Below are 24878 nucleotides of genomic sequence, written 5' to 3' on the forward strand. Positions count from 1 at the left end.
CAGAGACCTCCCGGCTCCAAATAATATCAAATGGCAAAAATTCTCCCAGAGATCTCCATCTCAACACTAAGACCCAGCTCCACTCAATGACCAGCAAGCTCCAGTGCTGGAAATCCCATGCCAAACAACTAGCAAGACAGGAATACAACCCCACCCATTAGCAGAGAGGCTGCCTAAAGTCATAATAAGGTCACAGATGCCCCAAAACACACCACCGGACATGGTCCAGCCCACCAGAAAGACAAAATCCAGCCTCATCCACCAGAACACAGGCACCAGTCCCCTCAACCAGGAAGCCTACACAACCCACTGAACCAACCTTAGCCACTGGGGGCAGACACCAAAAACAGTGGGAACTACAAACCTGCAACCTGTGAAAAGGAGACCCCAAACACAGTAAGTTAAGCAAAATGAGAAGACAGAGAAACACACAGCAGATGAAGGAGCCAGGTAAAAACCTGCCAGACCAAACAAATGAAGAGGAAATAGGCAGTCTACCTGAAGGAGAATTCAGAGTAATGATAGTAAAGATGATCCAAAATATTGGAAGTAGAATGGAGAAAATATAAGAAATGTTTAACAAGGACCTAGAAGAACTAAAGAGCAAACAAACAATGATGAACAACACAATAAATGAAATTAAAAATACTCTAGAAGGGATCAATAGCAGAATAACTGAGGCAGAAGAACGGATAAGTGACCTGGAAGATAAAATAGTGGAAATAACTACTGCAGAGCAGAATAAAGAAAAAAGAATGAAAAGAATTGAGGACAGTCTCAGAGACCTTTGGAACAACATGAAACGCACCAACATTCGAATTATAGGGGTCCCAGAAGGAGAAGAGAAAAAGAAAGAGACTGAGAAAATATTTGAAGAGATTATAGTTGAAAACTTCCCTAATATGGGAAAGGAAATAGTTAAGTCCAGGAAGCACAGAGAGTCAAAAAAGAGACTGAGAAAATATTTGAAGAGATTATAGTTGAAAACTTCCCTAATACGAGAAAGGAAATAGTCAATCAAGTCCAGGAAGAACAGAGAGCCCCATACAGGATAAATCCAAGGAGAAACATGCCAAGGCACATATTAATCAAAGTATCAAAAATTAAATACAAAGAAAAAATATTAAAAGCAGCAAGGGAAAAGCAACAAATAACATACAAGGGAATCCCCATAAGGTTAACAGCTGATCTTTCAGCAGAAACTCTGCAAGACAGAAGGGAGTGGCAGGACATATTTAAAGTGATGAAAGGGAAAAACCTACAACCAAGATTACTCTACCCAGCAAGGATCTCATTCAGATTTGATGAAGAAATTAAAACCTTTACAGACAAGCAAAAGCTAAGAGAACTCAGCACCACCAAACAAGCTTTACAACAAATGCTAAAAGGAACTTCTCTAGGCAGGAAACACAAGAGAAGGAAAAGACCTACAATAACAAACCCAAAACAATTTAAAAAATGGTAATAGGAACATACGTATCGATAACTACCTTAAATGTAAATGGATTAAATGCTCCAACCAATAGACATAGACTGGCTCAATGGATACAAAAACAAGACCCATATATATGCTGTCTACAAGAGACCCACTTCAGATCTAGGGATACATAGAGACTGAAAGTGAGGGGATGGAGAAAGATATTCCATGCAAATGGAAATCAAAAGAAAGCTGGAGTAGTAATTCTCATATCAAACAAAATAGACTTTAAAATAAAGACTGTTACAAGACACAAAGAAGGACACTACATAATGATCAAGGGATCAATCCAAGAAGAAGACATAACAATTTTAAATATTTATGCACCCAACATAGGAGCACCTCAGTACATAAGGCAAAGGCTAACAGCCATAAAAGGGGGAAATCGACAGTAACACAATCATAGTAGGGGACATTAACACCCCACTTTCACCAACAAACAGATCATCCGAAATGAAAATAAATATGGAGACACAAGCTTTAAATGATACATTAAACAAGATTGACTTAATTTATAGGACATTCCATCCAAAAACAACAGAATACACTTTCTTCTCAAGTGCTCATGGAACATTCTCTACAATAGATCATATCTTGGGTCACAAATCAAGCCTTGGTAAATTTAAGAAAATTGAAATCATATCAAGTATCTTTTCCAACCACAATGCTATGAGACTAGATATCAGTTACAGGGGAAAAAATCTGTAAAAAATACAAACACATGGAGGCTAAACAGTACACTACTAAATAACCAAGAGATCACTGAAGAAATCAAAGAGAAATCAAAAAATACCTAGAAACAAATGACAATGAAAACACAATGACCCAAATCCTATGGGATGCAGCAAAAGCAGTTCTAAGAGGGAAGTTTATAGCAATAAGATCCTACCTCAAGAAACAAGAAACATCTCAAATAAACAACCTAACCTTACACCTAAACCAGTTAGAGAGGGAAGAACAAAAAAACCCCAAAGTTAGCAGAAGGAAAGAAATCATAAAGATCAGATCAGAAATTAATGAAAAAGAAATGAAGAAATGATAGCAAAGATCAATAAAATTAAAAGCTGGTTCTTTGAGAAGATAGACAAAATTGATAAACCATTAGCCAGGCTCATCAAGATAAAAAGGGAAAAGACTCAAATCAATAGAATTAGAAATGAAAAAGGAGAAGTAACAACTGACACTGCAGAAATATAAAGGATCATGAGAGATTACTACAAGCAACTCTATGCCAATAAAATGGACAACCTGGAAGAAATGGAGAAATTCTTAGAAAAGCACAACGTTCCAAGACTGAACCAGGAAGAAATAGGAAATATAAACAGACCAATCACAAGCAATGAAATTGAGACTATGATTAAAAATCTTCCAACAAACAAAAGCCTAGGACCAGTTGGCTTCACAGGCAAATTCTATCAAACATTTAGAGAAGAGCTAACACCTATCCTTTTCAAACTCTTCCAAAATAGAGCAGAGGGAGGAACACTCCCAAACTCATTCTACGAGACCACCATCACCCTGATACTAAAACCAGACAAAGATGTCACAAAGAAAGAAAACTACAGGCCAATATCACTGATGAACATAGATGCAAAAATTCTCAGCAAAATACTAACAAACAGAATCCAACAGCACATTAAAAGGATCATACACCATGATCAAGTGGGGTTTATCCCAGGAATGCAAGGATTTTTCAATATATGCAAATCAATCAATGTGGTACGGCATATTAATAAACTGAAGGATAAAAACCATATGATCATCTCAATAGATGCAGAAAAAGCTTTCAACAAAATTCAACACCCATTTATGATAAAAACCCTCCAGAAAGTAGGCATAGAGGGAACTTACCTCAACATAATAAAGGCTATATATGACAAACCCACAGCCAACATCATCCTCAATGGTGAAAAACTGAAGCCATTTCCACTAAGATCAGGAACAAGACAAGGTTGCCCACTCTCACCACTATTATTCAACATAGTTTTGGAAGTTTTAGGCACAGCAACCAGAGAAGAAAAAGAAACAAAATGAATCCAAATCAGAAAAGGAGAAGTAAAACTCTCACTGTTTGCAAATGACATGATACTATACGTAGAGAATACTATAGATGCTACCAGAAAACTACTAGAGCTAATCAATGAATTTGGTAAAGTAGCAGGATACAAAATTAATGCACAGAAATCTCTTGCATTCCTATACACTAATGATGAAAAATCTGAAAGAGAAATTAAGGAAACACTCCCATTTACCATTGCAACAAAAAGAATAAAATACCTAGGAATAAACCTACCTAAGGAGACAAAAGACCAGTATGCAGAAAACTATAAGACACTGATGAAAGAAATTATAGACGATACAAACAGATGGAGAGATATACCATGTTCTTGGATTGGAAGACTGAACATTGTGAAAATGACTATACTACCCAAAGCAATCTACAGATTCAGTGCAATCCCTATCAAACTATCAATGGCATTTTTCACAGAACCAGAACAAAAAGTTTCACAGTTTGTATGGAAACACAGAAGATCCCAAATAGCCAAAGCAATCTTGAGAAAGAAAAACGGAGCTGGAGGAATCAGGCTCCCTGACTTCACATTATACTGCAAAGCTACAGTAATCAAGACAGTATGGTACTGGCACAAAAACAGAAATATAGATCAATGGAACAGGATAGAAAGCCCAGAGATAAACCCACACACATATGGTCACCTTATCTTTGATAAAGGAGGTAAGAATATACAGTGGAGAAAAGACAGCCTCTTCAATAAGTGGTGCTGGGAAAACTGGACAGCTACATGTAAAAGAATGAAATGAGAACACTTCCTAACACCATAAACAAAAATAAACAAAATGAATTAAAGACCTAAGTGTAAGGCCAGACACTATGAAGGCATATTTCACTTAGCATGTTATCAAGGTTTATCCATGTTGCAACATGTATCAGAATCTCATTTCTTTAAGAATGAATAATATTCCACTGTTGCACATGCCACATTTTATTCATTCATCTGTTGTTTCTACCTCTAGGGTACTGTGCTGTGAACATGAGTGTACAACTAAAAAAAAGAAAAAAAAAGAAAAACATAGTGGTGTTAGAAAAGGTTGATAATCAGTAAATTGCGAGGCAGCTGGAGTCATAGTAGTATTGGAGAAGGTCTAGAAAATTAGCACGGGCCAATAATTTGGAGGGAACACAAAGATTTCCAGAGCACTGTGCCGTCCCCTCCCCAGATATATTTTCCATCCTTTTTGAAATGAGTGAGACCTACCATCAGGACACACTGCTTTTAAAATGAGTTGAAGTGTGCCGGGGGGGCCAGTTCTGCTGTAACGGCTAATTTAAGACTGCAGGCTCTGGAGCCCCGACTCTCAAGGTTCAAAACCAGGCCCTAGGGCTTCCCTGGTGGTGCAGTGGTTGAGAGTCTGCCTGCCGATGCAAGGGACACAGGTTCGTGCCCCGGTCCGGGAAGATCCCACATGCCACGGAGCGGCTGGGCCCGTGAGCCATGGCCGCTGGGCCTGCGGGTCCGGAGCCTGTGCTCCGCACTGGGAGAGGCCACAGCAGTGAGAGGCCCACGTACCGTAAAAACAAACAAAAAAATTATTTTGTGGAGCAGATTAAAGAGGTGCGAAAAACGCTAGCAAAAGCACGTGAGAAAAGGTGGTTGCTAAAGTTTTTAATATGGGCACAGTTAGCAACTGACTTTAAATACTTCCTTGATCAACAACATAAAAAGGCATTTAAGTGAAAGGAAATAAATTATAATTCCATTAATCATCACACATTGTAGAAATACCGATTATAAAAAGAAAATCCTTTTGAAGTTTTACTGTTCTGGACCTAAGCTTTTTTTGCAGAAATAAAGAATCAGATACTACACTTGATTTCATTTTGGAATATTAATGAGATTAAAATAGCCTTAAGTTTTCCTTTGACTCATTAAGCTAAAAAGTCGAAGTGCTAAAAATACATACTTTTGCTTCAAAATAAGCAGAAACGGATAACTGTAGAAAGGATTTCTTTTTTTAAATTTTTCACAGAATGTAAGAGAGCAAAAGGACCTATTGGGTGAAATTTGAACAAATTTTAATACAGATTTGACTACACATATAAACACATGTCTATATTTGTCATGTAGCTTTACTTGTCAAAAAATATCTTAAAACTTGTACAGTCAGAGAAAGTATCAATAACATAAAATTTCACAGCCCCCTTTTAGAACTATGGCCTTAACATTTTGTAGGGAAATAAAGCTTTGGTTAACCTTGGCTCTGGCAGACCTCATTAAAATAACAGCCTGTCAGTTTCAAGTTTAAAATAACAGGGTTGTCAGTTTTAGATGCAGTGGAGTAATCTACAATTTTATTCTCTGGGAAAAAGAATGTGGGAAGTGCTGGAAGGGGCAGAAAGTTTGGACAGCACTGCCATCTGGTGGCCATGGTGAAAGGCGGTCTCTAAATGCTTACAGGTGAGGCTGGACTTCTTGAAGAAAAAGGTGGAATGGTGTTGGGCTGCCTTGAACTTAATTTCTTTTGTATCAACTTTTTTAACAGTCCTTTATCTTTAAAATGGATACACATTATAATCTTAAAATTACAGTACATCAGTAAGAAACTCTCTGCTCTTTGGTAACCTGTAATCCCTGCATATCAATGACTTGATGCAATTAATTTTCAAGAGAATGAATCTTGTGAGGAATGGGATCCAAGAAAGACTTTTAACATATTTTCCTTTTTAAAAACTGCCACATATCTGGTGGCTTGTTCCATGAGTATCTTGGTAGAAATTCATCGATCTGTTCCTATGTATATGATTTGTATACTTTTCTGGATGATCGTTATACTTCCATAAAAATAAATAAATGTAAGCCAAAAAAATCTCTGCCACATAGACAAAATATTGGCAGATGTCACAAAACTAAATGCAACATGTTCCCATTTATATAAATGGAAGCAATTCTAGGGAAAGCCTGGATCCCAACCAGACTTCAAATGTAACCCAATTTCAATCCAGTTCTTTCCTGGTGGGTGCACTTTGGGCAGTTGATCAGGGGGACGCAGTGGAGGGCAGGAGAATGGCACCAAAGAAAAGGGATGAAAATGAGTTCTGTTGATTGGAAGTACCACCTACCCAAAGAATTCAAAAAGACATACTGAACCCTCAAATGTTCAGCTAACAGCCTGTCTTCAACTCATTCAAACAACTCAGCTCCCCCCACCATGTCACTGGCCCCCACTTCCCGATGTGCCCGGGAAGGACCTTAGACCTATGTTCCCAACGTGGCAGCCACCAGCCGCGTATGGCCATTGAGCACTGGAGATATCAGTAGACTGAACTGAGATGGGCTGTAAGCATAAAACACACACCAGATTTTGATGACTTAATACAAAAAAGAATGTAAACTATCTAATTAAAATGTTTCATATTCATTATATGTTGAAACAATAATAGTTTGGATGGCTTGGGTTAAACAGAATATATTCCTAAAATTATCTTCACTTTACTTTTTTTAATATGGCTCCTAGAAAATTTTAAATTACATTTGTGACTCACATCGTATTTCTATTGGATGTTGCTGCTTTAGACGGTCATTGTTTCCTTGCCCAGAATGGACATTCTCCTATTTTAAAAGATTGTTCCTCTCCCACTAGAGCTAAACAAGGGACCTCTGACATCTTTGCCACTTGAAGGACTTCAAGAGAATCGGTCTAGGTTATTGGATGGTTAAGATGTAAAGGTGAAAGTCAAATACTATGATGTCACTGGAGTCTAATCATAAGGGGAGTAAATGGCACCCCTCCTTGGTGCCCCCATGGGGTAAATTGGATCTTTAAGGTAACCAGATGGCTCCCAGGAAAAGGTAATTTACCTCCCAGGAGTAAGAACTTGATTTCCCAGAAAGAGTGCACTTTCGTCCCCCTGTGCCATCTGTCCCCATGGTGATGTTTCTACTCATTAAGAACTTCCATCTCCAAGTCTCCTCGCAATATATTAACTTACTGAGCGTTATTAAGTCTTTAAGAAGACAGTTGGCAGGAGGCAGGGAAAGGCAGTAGTTTCCCCATTTTGAAACCAAATTGTAGGGAAATGATGCGACTTTGCCAAAGTCACAGTTAAAGCAAACACATCTCCACACTCCAGGCACATCTGCTTCCCTCCCATAATGAAGAGCCTTCACATCTATGAACTTTTGCCACTCAGGGCCCCTCTGCCAAAAAGAGATCTTCCCAACCCTTCTACCTGTAGGTACTACTCCTCCTTTAAGGCTCAGTTCAACTGCCACCTCTTCCTTGAAGCCTCCCTCGATGCCACCTCCTCCTCAACAGTGAAACATTGACTTGACTTCTCGTGCCCTACAGCCCTGAAACCTGTGATCAATTTATTATGCTTATTTATGTGTAAGTCTGTTCTCTCATTGGGTTGTAAATTCCCTGAAGGCAAGACCATCTTGTATGTGCGACTGTGTGCACAGTACATTGTAGACACTAAACTGATATGTGTATGTGTGTGTGTGTGTGTGTGTTTAATTGAACCAACTACCCATAAGTAGACCCTACACAACCATTTCTCCATAAAGTAGGGAGTTTTATAAGAGATGCCCCTCCCTAAGGCAACAATTTATTTTGCAAGTAAGGAAATCTACTATTCAAATTTCATTTACAATTTAATTTAGAGGCTCAGAATTTAGATTTGCCCTCTATCTACTCTACTACATTTATTCATTCGTTTATTTATCCACTGGCTGTTTATTGACTGCTGCCATAAACCAAGTGTTTTGCCAGATGGGACACTCATCTCCTAGGATGTGCTGAACATAAATGACAGAGGACCTGCCCTGATGTCACCTGCAGTCTGGGAGGGAAGACCCACAGTCCCAATGAATGGGGAAATCGTTATGACAGGAAAAACTAGAGGCATCCCTGTGCGAACATACAGGGGAGATCCTAAGTGGCCCTGGGGGTCAAGGCCAGCCCTAGAGAAGAGATGTTGAAGTTAAGACCCACGGAAGGAATTATCCACTTATCATGTTCTTCTCTTCCCAGTGTATAGACTACAGGTCTGAGTTAGAGTTAATGGACATCCTTGGGTCCTGTGATTGACATTCTTGGTTGCATTTATTAGTATCTCATTCTGTTGTTCTTCAAATTCCCTTAGGCCTAAATCACTGGCAATTAAACTAGAATCAATTCCCAATAAATCCAAGAAGGAAAAGGCAGAACATTGTGTTCTATCATGAATATAACACAATAGATGCAAAAATAGCATTTATTGTTCACCACAAAGTACAAGTCTACATAGTTAAGTATAAATCAAATCACACATGCCCAAAAGAGATTTGTATGCTTTGTGTCGCCTATTCTATAAGAGATTTAGGTCAACTCATCTCTACCCTAAATGGTTTTAGAATTTAGAGAAATCTGATTTCCACCCACCACTGGCTGAATATTTTTCTATGCTTCACCTAAATTAGTTTTCCAATGTGTGTACATCTTTGTGGGTCCTCTTGCTGTTGGATGGAATCATGTTTGTAATATCTTACTTAAGAAGGCCCTGCTTGGGCTTCCCTGGTGGTGCAGTGGTTGAGAGTCCGCCTGCCAATGCAGGGGACACGGGTTCGTGCCCCGGTCCGGAAAGATCCCACATGCTGCGGAGCAGCTGGGCCCATGAGCCATGGCCGCTGGGCCTGCGCGTCCGGAGACTGTGCTCCGCAACGGGAGAGGCCACAACAGTGAGAGGCCCGCGTACCGCAAAAAAAAAAAAAAAAAAGAAGGCCCTGCTCAATTACACCAATCTTGCATAAGCAAAAGGATATTTTTCATTCCTTGGTAAGTTCCAAAAATCTGTAGTGGCTTCGGAGCAAAAGACCAGAATACACACCTGTTTCTCAGCTTTGGTGTGAAAGAATACAGCCCCACACATTTAGAATTAAATGATGGATCCTAAAATATTCAGGAATGCCTCAACTTGAATGCTTTGCCATGCCTCCTCCCCCTTTTTTAATTAGCAGACATACTTGTAATGCCCTGGATTTCATTCCCCGAAGATGAAAATTCAACATTTTAAGAGTAACTTCAGGTGGTTATGAGCATAACAGAATCACTGCAGTATCTCAATCACAGGTAGAGTTAGAGACTCTGTATGGATTTTCTGAGTATCGTCAAAGATCCTGTGGAGAGATCGTATACTTGAAGTAATAGTTGGCAGAGAATCAGAATTTTTTCAGCAAGACTGGATGCTCAGAACTTCAAGCTTTTTTCATGTTGGCAAAATTGGGCTATTAAATATATAAGCTTTTTCTGGCACTTTCCTGAATTAGTGTTAATTTCCAGGTTAGTCCCATACAAAGGGATCAGTCCAAGCCACTGCCATGATCTTGTTGGCTATATCAGAAAATTGAGGGAAAGTGAGGGAAATCTGCTTTTCAAGCCACAAAGAACTTCCAAAAGTTTTCATTCAATAGTGATAGAATAAATGATGGTGGGAGCAGAGGTCAGTCTTTAAATATCCAAACTGCTTTATAACTGCTAGAAATACTGAATTCTTTCTCTTCATTTGAGCATGCCTCTGAGATCTTCCTATCAGGCATCATGAAGACCGCATGTCTAATAACCTAACTTAGAATCGGCACTTGTCACAATTCACGCTCTAGGTCAGGGAAAGCTCCGTGGGATGTCTGCACCTACACTGCCAAAATAATGCCTGAGAAGCAATAGAGACCAAAGGTAGCAATCGAGGAAGACAGAGCTGGTCTCAGAAGCTGGGAGCAGAGATTGAGAGAGCAAAGGTTGGACAGACTTAAGGTCAGAAATGAATCAAAAGGAGACTTTACCAGGTGATGGGCAGAAAAAACCAGAATCCACATAGACTGCAAAGGAACAAAGCAAAGCAGGAGGGAAAGTTGGGAGCTCCATCTCAATGCCAGTCACAGGAGGAGGAGAAAGAACACGCTTATGCTTCGTAGTCAAGCCTTGTCCATGAAAACCCCCAGAACTGCTCGGAGAGGGGCAGTGACTTGCTTTGGGTCAGGCAGCAATCCCAAGTCCTCTTCATATTAGCATTGATATCTGTCATTGGAAACATTTAAACTGAGTCTAGATGAGTATCTGTCAGGAATGTTCTAGAAGTGTTGGGCCATGGGAGCTCTGCTGAGCCTCTATTTTCCGTGATTCAGTGATAAAAACCACTTCTTGAAGTTATTTCTATTTTCAGTCCTGAGAAGTAAATAGTGCCACAATTTAGGCACCCACTGTGCAAAGTAATACTTGGATCACATGCATTTCCGTGGACCAAACGTCTTCCTGCCTTTTTCTTTTCACTCTTGAATTCGAGATTAGTTCGATGTCAAACTGTGCCATCTCTCAAGGATGTGTAGAACGCGTACTACCCTTTCTTGCCTAAGTTATAATACAATTCAGGAATGAGGTACAATCAGGACATTAGGTATGAGCATGAAGATTTGAAACTTCGCTGTTGTTTTCTTAAGACCTGCCGCAAAAATCTGACCTGAGCAGCAGAAGAAGAAAGTGTTTCCCATGTTTATTCCACTTTGAGGACCAGTGTTTTGCCAGAAAAAAGCTCCATCTGTCTTTTCAAGGTCAAACCTTTAATATAGTGTCATCCTCTAGCCGAGAAACTCCAAACCTGAAGCCAGAGGGGATGGTGCAGATTTTCAAATTTTTTATCCAATTCCCAATCCCCGGAGAAACTTGACAAAACTAAGCAGTGTCTTTTTGAACCTTCAACGATTCTCACTTCCCACCAGTTTTTTCATCTCTCTTAGTTTTTCCTACAAAACGCATATGTGTTTATGTCCTTGGCAAGGAATGTGAAAAGCACCAATCCACAATAGGGAGAATATGTCACGTGGTAACAGATAAGAACGTGTTGTTGAATTCCCTGGGAACATCTGAGAAAGCCCAGAACTCAAGGCTGGTTTTAGATTGTCTTGTGACCCAAGCCCTCAGCAGAGTGCTGGGTGACAGAGTTGTGTAGCCAAAGTCTGCTTTGGGTTCACGAATAAACTGCATGTAACAGGACCCTGCTGTGTCATCCCCAAGACCTATTTAGAAGCTCCCAGAAAGAACAGCTGTCACAGGTGATTTTTGCAAGCATTACAGAACCTACCAAAACATTACACGATAGACAGGGACAATCTGAGACCTGAAAAATAACACCAAAGAGTTTCACAGACTCAGAACAAATGGAAAATTGATGTTCTCGAGAATAGGATGCTAAAAGCCGTATCAGAAGAATGGACTTCTGTTTAAGCTTCAACATAAATCGAACAAGTAGATTAAGCATATCATGTGTCTTCAGCCTCCTCGTTGAACTAAATGGCATCAGTAACCCCACTTCCTTAAGAATATTAGGAAGATTGTATTCACAGGTACTGGGCCCCATTAGAGCATTCCCTCTGAGACGCTGGAACTTTAAATACTCTACACCAGATGATCTGGATGTATTGTCAAGTGAGGAGTCGTGAATACGTGCATGCAGACCATCGTTTGAGCACTGGAGGTGGATACACGGCTTGAATTCCAATACAGGTGGACACCTTGAGTTGAATGACTTGGTGCTATAAGAAATGAGCATTCTTCTCTAGAGTAAAGCCGGATGAGATCACTGTCTCTGAAACCGGATTATTAAACTCTCAGGTTGAAAAAATGGTATCATGTACCATTTTTTAATAAAGTCTGCCTTTATTTCTTGAAACAGATTGTTTTCCAAAGCTAACAAATGACGTTCAGCCTATAAAATATTCACGTTGTTTTTTTTCACCCCCTCAACTTGTATTATTTAGTATACAGCCCTTTAAATATTTACCATCTTTTTTCTAAAGATATGGTATATATTATTTACATCCAGTTACATTATGTTTCCATACAGATGACATAGGTACACTGGAATCTTTCTGAAGTTGTGAGCAGATAGGGCATCCAGCCAGGTACACACCACAGGTATCCAGTGAAGTGAATTCTGGCCCCGACATGATTGAGGGAAGACAGCAGGGGCTCTTCTGACAGTTCACATCTCACACTTCACAGGCAAGATCCAGAGGATAGAAAAGGTCCAAGGTAGATGGGCCTCAGCTAGTAGATAGACAGCCATGGGCAAAGTCTCTTGGAAGAGATCAAATATGCCCCATCAAAGAATCCATATAGAACCAAAGGTAATAACAAAGTTCAAAAACACTCCCAATCAAAATTTAACAGGTCACTCGCTTAGAAAACCAAAGGGAAGTTACTGGAGACGGTATGTCTTTATAAGGATTGTAAAGGCTGTCTAAGATGGGATTCGTTCTATTTTTAGTTAAAGTCTCATGGTTTTTTTTCCCCAAGCCCAGATTGCCTCTGAGATCTCCAAGGTTCTTCCATCTTACCTGTGTAAATTACACCTGGAATGACATTCAAGAAGGCAGGAGACTAGAATCCTACTTAGAGGATTGGAGGTATCATCTGAGATCTCCCTCTGGCTCTGCAGTAATCAGGTCAGGGGAAAGCATTTTTTTTTCAGAAAGTCTGACTGAATGTGCTCATGTCTTCTTTCCTCTCCAAAGGAAAGTCCAAAAGGCAGCTGCTGACAGATGATCGATCATTTTTGAAATCTTACTTCCCTTAGCAGATAATTGGCAATGCTGTACATGTATTTATTCATTGAACAAATATTTCTTAAAAACCCAGGACATACACAGCGCTGTTTAGCACATCTCCACCGTGGACCGGATATTCCCCAGGAGTCAGGAAAGCACAGATGCTCCTTAGCAAAAGGAGGCGCTAAAGATCAGAGCGGTGGCTAAAAGCGATGACTTGTGCGTGGATAAAATCAGCCCATCATTGGAGGCGAAAACTTGGGAGGACATGATACATTTTTTGCTTTTCTCCCTCCGGATAGAAATGACTAATTACCCAGCTTCCTAATAGTCCCCATGGCAGAGTTCAGCAGCCACCAAAAAGCAAATATCAGCAAAGCTTTATTTGCCTGGGAGGGAATGGTTTTCCCCAGAAAGGAAATTTCAGGACAAATTGATGTCAGTGCCCCCAAAGCCCTTGGCTTACCCATGACTAACCTATTTGCTCTGTGTCTGTTTACCCGCCTCTAGCCAGGGATGCTAGGACCGCTTCAAGAGCAATACCTATGTACCAGCCACGTTTGTATCCCCAAAGGGTAGCAGGAAACCTGACTTATAGAAGACATATATGAAGTGTTTAATGGATGAATGCTAGCAACAAAAGCCTTTTTTCTTATTTAACCAATGTATTGGAACTTTTTCTAAATTGTAATACACTTCCCTATCTCACTAAACTGATTTCACTAAATGTTTTTCCTTGCTAAGTCAGTGATTCAAAATATATTGTGTCAGTCCCGGTGCTATAGACTAGCAAGCTCCAATTTTTTTTGATCTCACATTCTATCAGCAAAAAATCAGAATCATAGACACCCAGTATATTTATAACAATTTATACATAAATTATATATAAGCACTGCTGAACTAATATACTCTGTACCTTGTGAGATGTATGCAAAAAATAGAAACTTTGGAAGAGTGGGACAAAATACAGAACGTTTATTATTTTTACTCTGTAATGTTGCAGACGTATCAAGAGTGAGGGAAGTATCATACCTGCCATTTTACTGCTGTTCACTTGTGCTTGCACTGTTTGAAAAGAAAGAAATCCAAAGTTTCTTTGCAAAAGTCATTTTAAGTCACTGGTCCATTTAATGAATTAGTTAAAACTACATAATCTAGCCCATAAATGCATCTAACCAGCACTTAGGAACTGGGATAGATTACAATACCCCAGGAGCCAGCTAACGAGAGGAGAGGAAGGTGCCATTTCAAGCCTTCTCCCAATGTCTAGTCTCACTCTTCCCATGGGGTAATTGAGAAATGGCCGCTGCTACAAGGACCGATTGAAGGCACATCAATGGGTAGATAGATGAAATATTAGGAAGGCTTAATTCCCCTTATATTTTTATATTTAAAAAATAGAAATAGGGCTTCCCTGGTGGCGCAGTGGTTGAGAGTCTGCCTGCCGATGCAGGGGACACGCGTTCGTGCCCCGGTCTGGGAGGACCCCACATGCCGCGGAGCGGCTGGGCCCGTGAGCCATGGCCGCTGAGCCTGCGCATCCACAGGCTCCGCAGCGGGAGAGGCCACAACAGTGAGAGGCCCGCGTACCGCAAAAACAAACAAACAAAAAAAATAGAAATAGAAGTTCTAATGTTTTTGTCTTGAATCATCTTACCCACCCCTAAGGACATGCGCATCACCCCACCACCAAAACAACACACAAAAGGTGGAGACCATAGCTATAAGCAACATCCCTCTCAAGCCTAGTGGTTAAGAGTAACAATTCTGAAGTCTACATTTGAATTTGAATTTCATCTCTGCCATTTACTAGATGTGTCGCCATTTTTTTTTCACTTCTCTAAACCCGCATTTCCCAGTTGCAAGCAGGGAGTAATACTTCAGCACAGAGTTGTGAAGATGGAATGTAAGTGCCTTAGCTCAATGAAAGCTCCCAGTTAGCCCTCAATTGTTTTGAGTCAGTTACTGCCCTAGGCTGAATGCAGCAAGGCTCTTAAACACCATGTGCCCTGACAATAAAGTCTTATTTCTTTTTCCAACTTTCTGTTATTTTTAACTTTTTCAAATGACACCGAAATGGTTGGAAAAATAATAAAGTTAACATCCATGTATTCTTTGTGTAGATTCAGTCATGGTTGACTTTCTTGCTACTTTCAAGTAAGTCTAAGACAAAATAACACTTTGTCTCTGAATTCCTCCTTGTGAATCTTCTAAAAGCAAGGATAGTCTCCTACACAACCACAATACCATGATTACACTTAAGAATATTAACAGGGGGCTTCCCTGGTGGCACAGTGGTTGAGAGTCCGCCTGCCGATGCAGGGGACGCGGGTTCGTGCCCCGGTCCGGGAAGATCCCATATGCCACGGAGCGGCTGGGCCCGTGAGCCATGGCTGCTGAGCCTGCGCATCCAGAGCCTGTGCTCCGCAACGGGAGAGGCCACAACAGTGAGAGGCCTGTGTACCGCAAAAAAAAAAAAAAGAATATTAACAGGAGTTCAGTAATATCATCTACTACCTATATTATATTCAAAATTCCTCAATTATCTCAAAACTCTCTCTTAACCCTCAGTACCCACCTCCAGATCCAGGATTCATTTAATGTCCTCACATAGCATTTGGTTGTTATGCTTTCAGAGTTTTGTTTTTGTTTTTATTTTCATTTACAACAATCTTCCTTTCTTTTTCTCCCTCTTCTTTTGAAGAGTCAAGGCCAGTTGTCTTGTATAATATCCCACACACTGGATGTGTCTGATCATTTATTTATGGCGTTACTTAGTTTATACCTCTATCCCTAATATTTCCTGTAAACTGGAAGTTGTTAAGTCAGAAGCCTGATAAGATTCAGGTTAAATATTTGGGGCAAGATTACTTCTTAACTGAAGTTATCAGATGACAGTGTTTGGACAGTCCTTCTTTATGCTTTGTTTTTACTAATCCCTTTGTTTTCAGCCACCCCTCCACTTTGTCAGCTGCCTCCCTCTTTCATGTAATTGTACAATTCTGTAGGGTGGGTACGGAAATGGTACCACTGTGTTTCTATAGTCAAGTATTCAGGACCCTTGACAGGCTTTAAACTGAGAGTATCTGCCTTTACTGAAGCCAGTAGTTGAAACGGTCAGAAATCAGAATCAAGTCCCGATAAGTTCTCTAAGAGGGCTCACATTTTCCCTGTGGATCCCAACAGTATCTATTTGGATCAGATTCCTATAGCATAACAGAAATTGTTGTTTAACTTTCACAATCTGTCAATAGCATAGATGAAAAATATTTAGTACACAGGTATTACTAATAGTACAGTACTCCTAATGTAACACTGGACAAATGGTAAATATAATTTGCAAGTATTGGAGAGAGTTCATCTGTCCTAGAATCGCTCATCTGGGAAGCAGGGAAAAGAAGGTGTAAATTCCACATCTCATCCCAGGTCTTTGTTCCCACCAAGTTTGTATTATTAATGAATTAGGGCTCACTCTTACTGTCAGTAATATATTTCTACCAAGAATACTTGCTAACATAAAACTTAGCACACTATTGTGTACACTTAAGTCTCCAGGAAGAAAAAAAACAACAACTCAGATCTAGAGCTACAGCAAAGTAAGTTACATTATTATTCAAAAAGAAAAAGAAATGAAAATGAAAATATACTTCTAAATGGTGTGAGAATTGAAAAACATTCTTGATACCAGAAAACAAAGTGCAATCATTCAGCTAGTCTTTACAATCAAAGGCATATTCCTCTCCAGTGGCTAATAGTGTCCATTTTTTTCAGCTGTCTGCCTCACCACCCCAGCCTGGAAGTGAATTGGATGATGTTTTCGTGCAGAATGTTAAAACAGCATTTGCCTCTCTCACTGCGCCTTTGCCGTTATCGCCTTCAGTTGCACAATGAAAATGCCTGGCTTCTGAAATGCCAGAGTGAAAGTGACCTGATTATAAAATGTGCTGTAGTGAACGGTCAGAAGGGACCCTCAACCCTCACTAAGCCAGATACAACTCCTGGGAGGACCCTCAGCGCCTCCCTACCCTTTTGAGATAAGAGCCCACAGTGTGTGACACCCCCCAACTATTTTGTGTTAGCCATAAGGTCTATGACTTTGTAATATACTAGGGCAATGAAACCCATTTTCTCAACCAACATTTATTGAACACCTACTGTGTGCTGAGACCTGTGTGTCTAACTCATCTCGGTTTGCCTGGGACTTTCCAGTTTGGGGATGAAAATTCAGTGTCCTAGATTCTCCTATGTCCCGGGCAAAATGGGTGGTTGGTCACCCAACCCCTTCTAAGCACTGAGAATAAAGATGAATTAGAACCCTGTCCCAGCCCTCAAGATGCATGTGGTCTAAGAGAGAGTCAGAAAAGTAAGCCAATTATAAGGAATCGGAACGATCAGTACTCAGAATCATGAACAGGGCCCCCTGTGGAACACAGAAAGTTCCATCCAAATTTAACCAGGGGGCCAGAGAATGCACCATGAAAGATGCAATACTTGAGTTTGATTTAAAGAAAGAGCAGCAACATATACGCTGTTCAATTTGGCAAATATTAAAAGAGGAGGTATCTGTGGGATGTCATGCAATTTTACTTTCTCTGTCTCAAAATATATATATTTAGTTCAGATTCCCACAGCATAAAGGTGGGATTTCTACATGAAAAAGAGCAGACAGGCGAAGGCTCATTCTTGGTGTATTTATTATGAGACAGAATAAAGCTTACAGTATTTCCATCCTGAAGCTGGTGATCATTTTCTGGACTAGCGATGAATATGTAATACCTATTTCTGCCTCTGGGGTTTGTGTTTAGAACAGTGAAGATGAGGGGCCTAAGCAGGTAGTCCAGGTTAGAGCTTAGAGACATTGAAGTGACACCCTGCTGAACAAATCAAATGTGAAGGATTTTATTTTTGACATGTTTTATTTTTTTTAATTCAAACTTACTGAAAAATTGCAAGTTTGGAAAAAATTTTATACCTCCATCTAGATTCACCAATTATTAAAATTTTCTTAAATTTGCTTTCTCACTCTCTCTTGCTCTATACATCTATGTGTTTTTATTCTTATTATTATTCTTGAACCAATCTAGAATAAGTTGTGGAAATCATAACTCTTTAGTTCTAAATACTCCAATGTGTACCTCCTAAGAACATGACATTCTCCTGTGTTATCACAATAGGAGTATATGTTCAGGAAATTTAACAGTGATACAATATTATCTAATACAGAGTCAGTGTTCAAATTTTGCCAACTATCTCAATAATATCCTTCCTGGCAATTATTTTTCCAATCTAGTGCCCAATCCAGAACCGTCCACTGCATTTGGACGTCATGTCTCTTATTCTTCTTAATCTAGATGAACTCTTCAGCTTTTCTTTACCTTTTATGACTGACGTTTTTGAGGAATACAGGCCAGTTGTTTTGTAAAACAACCCTCAGTTGGGGGTTGTCTAATGTGTCCTCATGATTGGGTTCAGGTTATGAATTTTCGCTGCATAAGTGATAGGTCCTTATTGTCCCATCACATCAGGAGGTACCCGATATCTGTCCTGTTACTTTGATCACTTGGTTAAGGTAGAGTCTGCCAAGTTTCTGCACCGTAGAATGATGACAGTCGTCCTTTTGTAATAATATCATCTGTGGGGACTGCTTTGGGATTGTGTAAATATCCTGTTCCCCATTAAACTTTTACCCAATATTATTTTGCACTTGTACTGGTTTGCTAGGGCTGTGTAACCACCAACTTGGTGGCTTACAACATTAGACATTTAATTTCTCACGATCTGGAGGCTGGAAGTCTGAGATCCAAATGTCAGTAGGGCTGTTTCCTTCTGAGGCTGTGAGGGAGAATCTGTCCCAGGCCTGTCCCCTGGCTTCCGGTGGCTTGCTGGCCATCTCTGGTGTTCCTTGGCTTGTATATGCATCACCCCAATCTCTGCCTTCATCTTCACGTGATGTCCTCCGTGTGTGTGTGTGTGTGTGTGTGTGTGTGTGTGTCTGTGTCTGTGTGTGTCTGTGTCTGTGTCTGTGGTTAAATCTCCCCTTTTAATAAGGACAAAGTCATATTGGATTAGGGCCCACCCTAATGACCCCATTTTAACTTGATCATCTGCAAAGACTCTAATAAGGTCAAGGTCACATTCACAGGTACTGGTGGGCAGGATCCAACATCTTTTGGGGTGGACACAATTCAACCCACAACAGCATCTATTGATGATACTTACTGAGATCAATTATTACTATGAGATGGCTGCAGAATGGTGGTTTCTCTATCATGTTTTCCACATTTCTTAGTTGGTGTTTCAGGGCTTTGAAGGTTTTTGAATAACTGTTAAACAGAGAATGTCTATCCATCTATAGCTGGATAGAAATGGCCACATGTCTTTAAAACAAAAACTAAAAAAAAAATAACGATCTGTACCCACATCTGTGCTAGGAATGGTAAGCAGAAAACGACTGGCATCATCACAACCCCCTTAGCCAGTCAGATTGGCTGGAAGGAGAGCCAGGGGGAAGCCTGTGGACCAAAGTCAGCACAAATGGGGGAAATCAGAGAGTGTAGTTTTTAAGCTACCCTAAACATTTGCTGATTGTAAGCTACTCGTTGGAAGGTCATTACTTGTGGATTTTTTTATGCTCCGAAACAAAAGTAACATCACACTATTGAAGGATGTGTACCAGCTTCTTGGATTCAGCATTCTGGTCATTTTCAGTACGTACTGGTGAACATGTATTTCCCACGACTGAAATCTCTGTCATCATCAGAATCACAAATAAACAAGGGCCAAAAACTGTACAATTCTGTGTGTTCTAAAATCATGAAGCCAGAGCCTATGCCAGACACCCTGCTACCGCTTGTAGAATTGCTCAGTAAATTCTGAATTTAGAAGAAGTGCAGATGGATAAGAGAAGCCATTGCTCCTTTCCCCCGAGAATTGGCTGCCGTGTCTAATATAACTTTGTTTCTGAGACAACCGTCTAGTTAGAAAAAGATTTTTATGGATAAGATATTATTCATCTTTCTTGTATCAATATTCAAAATTCAGCAATCAGAAAATTTTTCATCAGGAGAGGAGGACTGTGATAAAAACCTAATCCTCAGCATATTTTTTCCCCATTTTTCAGAAGTGACATTTCACATATAGGTGCCAAAAGTGAATTGGGGTGGGAAGAACAGGAACCTTTAGCATTTATGGTTATTACAGAAATTGTAGAAATTATGATCTGACTGTCTGACCGGAAAATAATCTTGTATCACCTCCTAAAGAATCATGGGCTTTTTTCAATTAAAAAAAGCAGCAATACACACACACACACAAAAAAAACTGTACAATTCTGGAACTACCAAGAAATATGACTAGGGACAACATGAAAGATCAGAGATCTTTTATTTCTTTGTGTTCCCTCTTACACCTGACAACAGATCTTTGGAATTTTTTCTCACATCTGTACTCCATCCACAGTAAACAAAGAATACTTTGTTTCCAAAAGCCACTGATTACAAGTGTCAGTGGTTCTCCCTTCTAGGATGCCGTATAGCTTTTCTAGGGCTGTCATAATGAGGTGTGGGCAGCTTAAACCACAGAAATTTATTGTCCCAAAGTTCTGGAGGCTGGAAGTCCAAAGTCAATGTGTCAGCAGGATTGGTTGATTCTGAGGGCTGAGAGGAAAGGATTTTTTCCAGGTTTCTCTCCCTGGCCTGTAGATGAATGTTTTCTTCCTGTGTCTCTTCACATTGTCTTACCTCTATGCATATCTCTGTGTACAAGTTTCCCCTTTTATAAGGACACCAGTCACATTGGATTAGGGCCACTCTAATGACCTCATTTTAACTTCCTTACCTCTGTAGAGACCCCATCTTCAAATAAGGTCTTATTCTTGAAGTACTGAGGGTTAGGGCTTCAGCATACAAATGTTAGGGGGACATAACTCAACCTATAACAGAGGCATTTCAACCATCCACAGATTTTCCCAATGTTCATGTAGGCAGAATAGGAAATAAGGGTCGTGACTGCATGAAACTAGATTGTAATTATGGAGCCAAAATTGTACTGAATCTCTCTCTCTACCTTTTCCACAGACGAAAAGTCAGTGCTGAGACTGAAAGCACTAAAGATGCTGGTACTAAGCTCCTCCCAGCCATCCACCCACAGGGCTGTGGATTTTACACTTGCTTGTATTTGTAATGACTCTTCTTTCTGCTGCTAGAGATTTTAAAGTGGATTTGGATTGCTGTTCATCATCCAAGAGTGTGCTGTGTGGGCTTGTCACTTGGTCAAGTGCAGGGGTTACCAGCAGCTGAATTAGTGACAATATTCATTTCTTGCAGAAACAAGTAGACCTTTGGGGAAAGTGCTGTATCTCTTCATGCATCCTTTAGGTGCATTTATCTGACATCCAGGCATAGGAATCTTAAAGAATATATTGAGGGTGTTTTCAATAGAGAACACCTATTTCTCCCAGCTAGAGAGGGACCTGAAGCCAGCTGAGATGCTTCAGAAGTTTTTACTTCAAAGGATGGGAGGACAGAAACGATGGAAAACCAGGAGCCAATTACCTGAGAGTTCTCTGCTGGAATCTAGAGAGAGATGTAGAAAGGGAGAAGTGAGGCTTTCCTGGGCAACATATCCTGCAGGATGATATCCCCCTTAAAGTTGATGGAGAGTCTGTGCTAGTCCTATAGCAGACTCTCTAACCTTCCCCTGAGCTGCATCCTTGTGTAGAAACGGATGATGCCTGGGGAGAACGTTCACTCTCTTTCCTTGTTTTCTTGATCAGGTCACAGACATAAAAGAGAAACTGAAGCTCTCTAAAAAGGTCTGGTCAGCATTGCCCTACACCATCTGCAAGGACGAGAGTGTGACGGCGGGCACGTCCAACGAAGAGGAATGTTGGAACGGGCACAGCAAAGCCAGGTGAGTGCGGCTCGCTATTCTTATGGATGGGGCATTGCACATCTAGCCCTAGAAGGCTCTCCTGGCACAGGGCTGCAGACCTGTTTATGCAAAAAGCAACGGAGGGTGGAGGGACAAGTCGTCACTTAGCGACAGCTGTTCGGAGTGACAGGTTTGATGGGCACCTGGGAGCACTTACTCTCAAGGTGCCATTAAGCATGGAATCCTTGTTCTGAATGCCTCGCCTCTGGATGAGAGCAGAGGGACGGTGACAGATGCCAGGTTACGGATATCCTGAGATCACAAAGAGCTTTTTATGTTCACTTACTGACTTTACGATAGCAGAGCTATTTTTATCCATAGTTGAATTTGCACAGCGTACGGGGTTTTTTCCATCACAAGTTAAACAGGAAGTGAAAGTTCAACCGTAATTTTTTTCACCCTTGGAGAAAAAAAAATATTGAAGTCTCATTGAAAGGGTTAGGGAGAAAGAAAATGACAGACAGACAACCAGGAAAGCGTTCTCACAGGTTCCGTGCCTTGAAAAGTCCTCTTGGAATCTCCTGATGAGAGATGGCTCTGTTCTTACCCTCTGCTCCGCCGTCCAATGCTACTGCTACTTGGTATGGAATTTCTGAATTTCTTGACTCAGCCCAGAAATGGGCTTGGCCTGAGTTTTCATAGGGTGGAGAAGTTGGATGGGGGAACTGGCTGGGAGTTGGCAGGCCAGGCAGCCCCCAGGAGAGGAGTCTGACTGAGCCCTCCTCAGTGAGGATGCAGGTGGGCAGAGCAGCTGGTAAATTGCACTCAAGGAATCTTTGGGGATCAACCAGCAGGTGGAGGACCTAAGAGTGGGGACTGTCCTGGGGCGTTATGGGGCGGTTTCAAGCATATGAAGTAGCTGTGTTGAAAAGGGAACAAGAAGATTCATAGATATTAAGTTCAGAAGGAGCTGCAGAAGGAAGAGGTGCAAGTGAGGTGCTCACTGGGTGTAACTTCTTACACGGCTGAGTTGCATTTTTTAGCATCTATTGGTAATGAGATTATTAGTCATACTAGAGAGAGCTTAGCAAGATGAAAACAAGACAGCTGTAGAAAAAACTGTAATCATTTCAAGTCACCCCCAAATATCAAAGTGCAAATCTTAGATCATGAGGGTCCAAGAGGCTATTCATGGTATCAACAACATTCTCCTCAAAAATGCTTAGTAATTTATCAGTGTCCAACCTTTTAGGAAGGAGACCTTGGGCCAGCAAATTCAGCTGTGAATTAACAGCTTCTAATGTGTCTTTTCCTAATGACTGTACAAAAAGACACTGTAAAGGATGACCAGGTAGCCTAATGAATAAAGTGGTTGATTTTCCGAGCTGCTCTGTTGCCCATCTGTGTTTATCTTTCAGCCTTAGCTAAAACAGCGGCTGCGTTTTGAACTACTTTCCCGTGGATAGTTACACAGGTTACTGGATATTAGCGCCTATGCAGTGTCTTACAAAAGGAAACATAAAAAAAGGCTTTGGGCAGGGACTGGGGACTACATTCCATCAAGAAAATGAATGGGGAAGATAAAGACCATTGAAGTTAGAGCAAAAAGAGACTGCAATGGTTCAGCCAAGTTCCTCACTGTGTCAGGAGCCGAGACAGGGTAAAACATTAGTCTAAGGTTAGCCGACTAACAAGGGTGAAAGCTGAAATCTCCCAAACCCTAGAGAGTATTCTTTTCACTTTAATACCCTGACTCTAGAACAAATGACAGATAAATATCTGTCCTCCCCAGATTAGAAGAATAAATGAAACAGAGTCTTCGCTCTGTAAAAATGTAGTGGGTCTACATTCGGTTCATTCAGTTCATCAGCAATATTATTAAGCACTCCCTCAACCCAGGCACTGTGCAAGGCTCTGTCAATTAAGTACTATGTGATGGCAGTGGTGTCTGTGAACACATGAAAAGGCACAGTGAAGAGAAGAAGAGGGTGAGAGAAGACAGTGGATTTTGGAACTTTAAACACCCTCCTGTTGGACTGTAGGTTGGGAAAGGACCACATAGGTGGAGACACACCTGGATCAGTACTCAGGGACCAGATCTGAATTTTATCCTGAGGTCTATGGGAAGCCATTGGAGGATTTTATGTGGGCAAGGGAAATCATCAAACTTAATGCGATAAAATCATTTGCATGAATATTCCAGAATTTAACCCAGTGTATTATTAAAAGATAATGCTGTCAAATATTTGTGACTCAAATTATATTTCCACTGAAAAATTACAATTTCAAGGGTTTTTTTTTTTAGTACCTTTCTTTTTATTTCTTCCACTGGAATGGAATCTTAATATTATAACTTTATTTATTTATTTATTTATTTATTTATCTATTATTTTTGGCTGCATTGGGTCTTCGTTGTGGTGCACGGGCTTCTCATTGTGGTGGCTTCTCTTGTTGCAGAGCACGGGCTGTAGGCACGCGGGCTTCAGTAGTTGTGGCTCATGGGCTTAGTTGCTCTGCAGCACGTGAGATCTTCCTGGACCAGGGCTCGAACCTATGTCCCCTGCATTGGCAGGTGGATTCCCCACCACTGCACCACCAGTGAAGCCCTATAACTTTATATTTAGTAACATTGTAAGTAGATAACCAATAAAGATTTGTTAGATTAAATTTAATTGAAGCTTTCTTCTCATCCAAATATTAATTGATCGAGGAACACACAAGAGAAGTTTTCATTAAAAAAAAATTCCAGGGCCTCCCTGGTGGCACAGTGGTTGAGAGTCCGCCTGCCGATGCAGGGGATACGGGTTCGTGCCCCGGTCCGGGAGGATCCCATATGCCGCGGAGCGGCTGGGCCCGTGAGCCATGGCCGCTGAGCCTGCGCATCCGGAGCCTGTGCTCCGCAACGGGAGAGGCCACAACAGTGAGAGGCCCGC

General features: G+C 40.7%; 1 protein-coding gene across 1 annotated transcript in view; it reads left to right on the forward strand.

Moving 5' to 3' along the window:
- The window catches only part of GPC6 (glypican 6), a 1092604-nt gene that overhangs the window by 1053507 nt on the left and 14219 nt on the right, over positions 1-24878 (forward strand). The window contains exon 7 of the mRNA XM_081214889.1: positions 21848-21984. Coding sequence (XP_081071015.1) covers positions 21848-21984 — 137 coding nt within the window. The remainder of the gene's footprint in view (positions 1-21847; positions 21985-24878) is intronic.

This window comes from Mesoplodon bidens (assembly GCF_964165515.1).
Source record: "Mesoplodon bidens genome assembly, chromosome: 17".
NCBI classification, from domain to species: Eukaryota; Metazoa; Chordata; class Mammalia; order Artiodactyla; family Ziphiidae; genus Mesoplodon; species Mesoplodon bidens.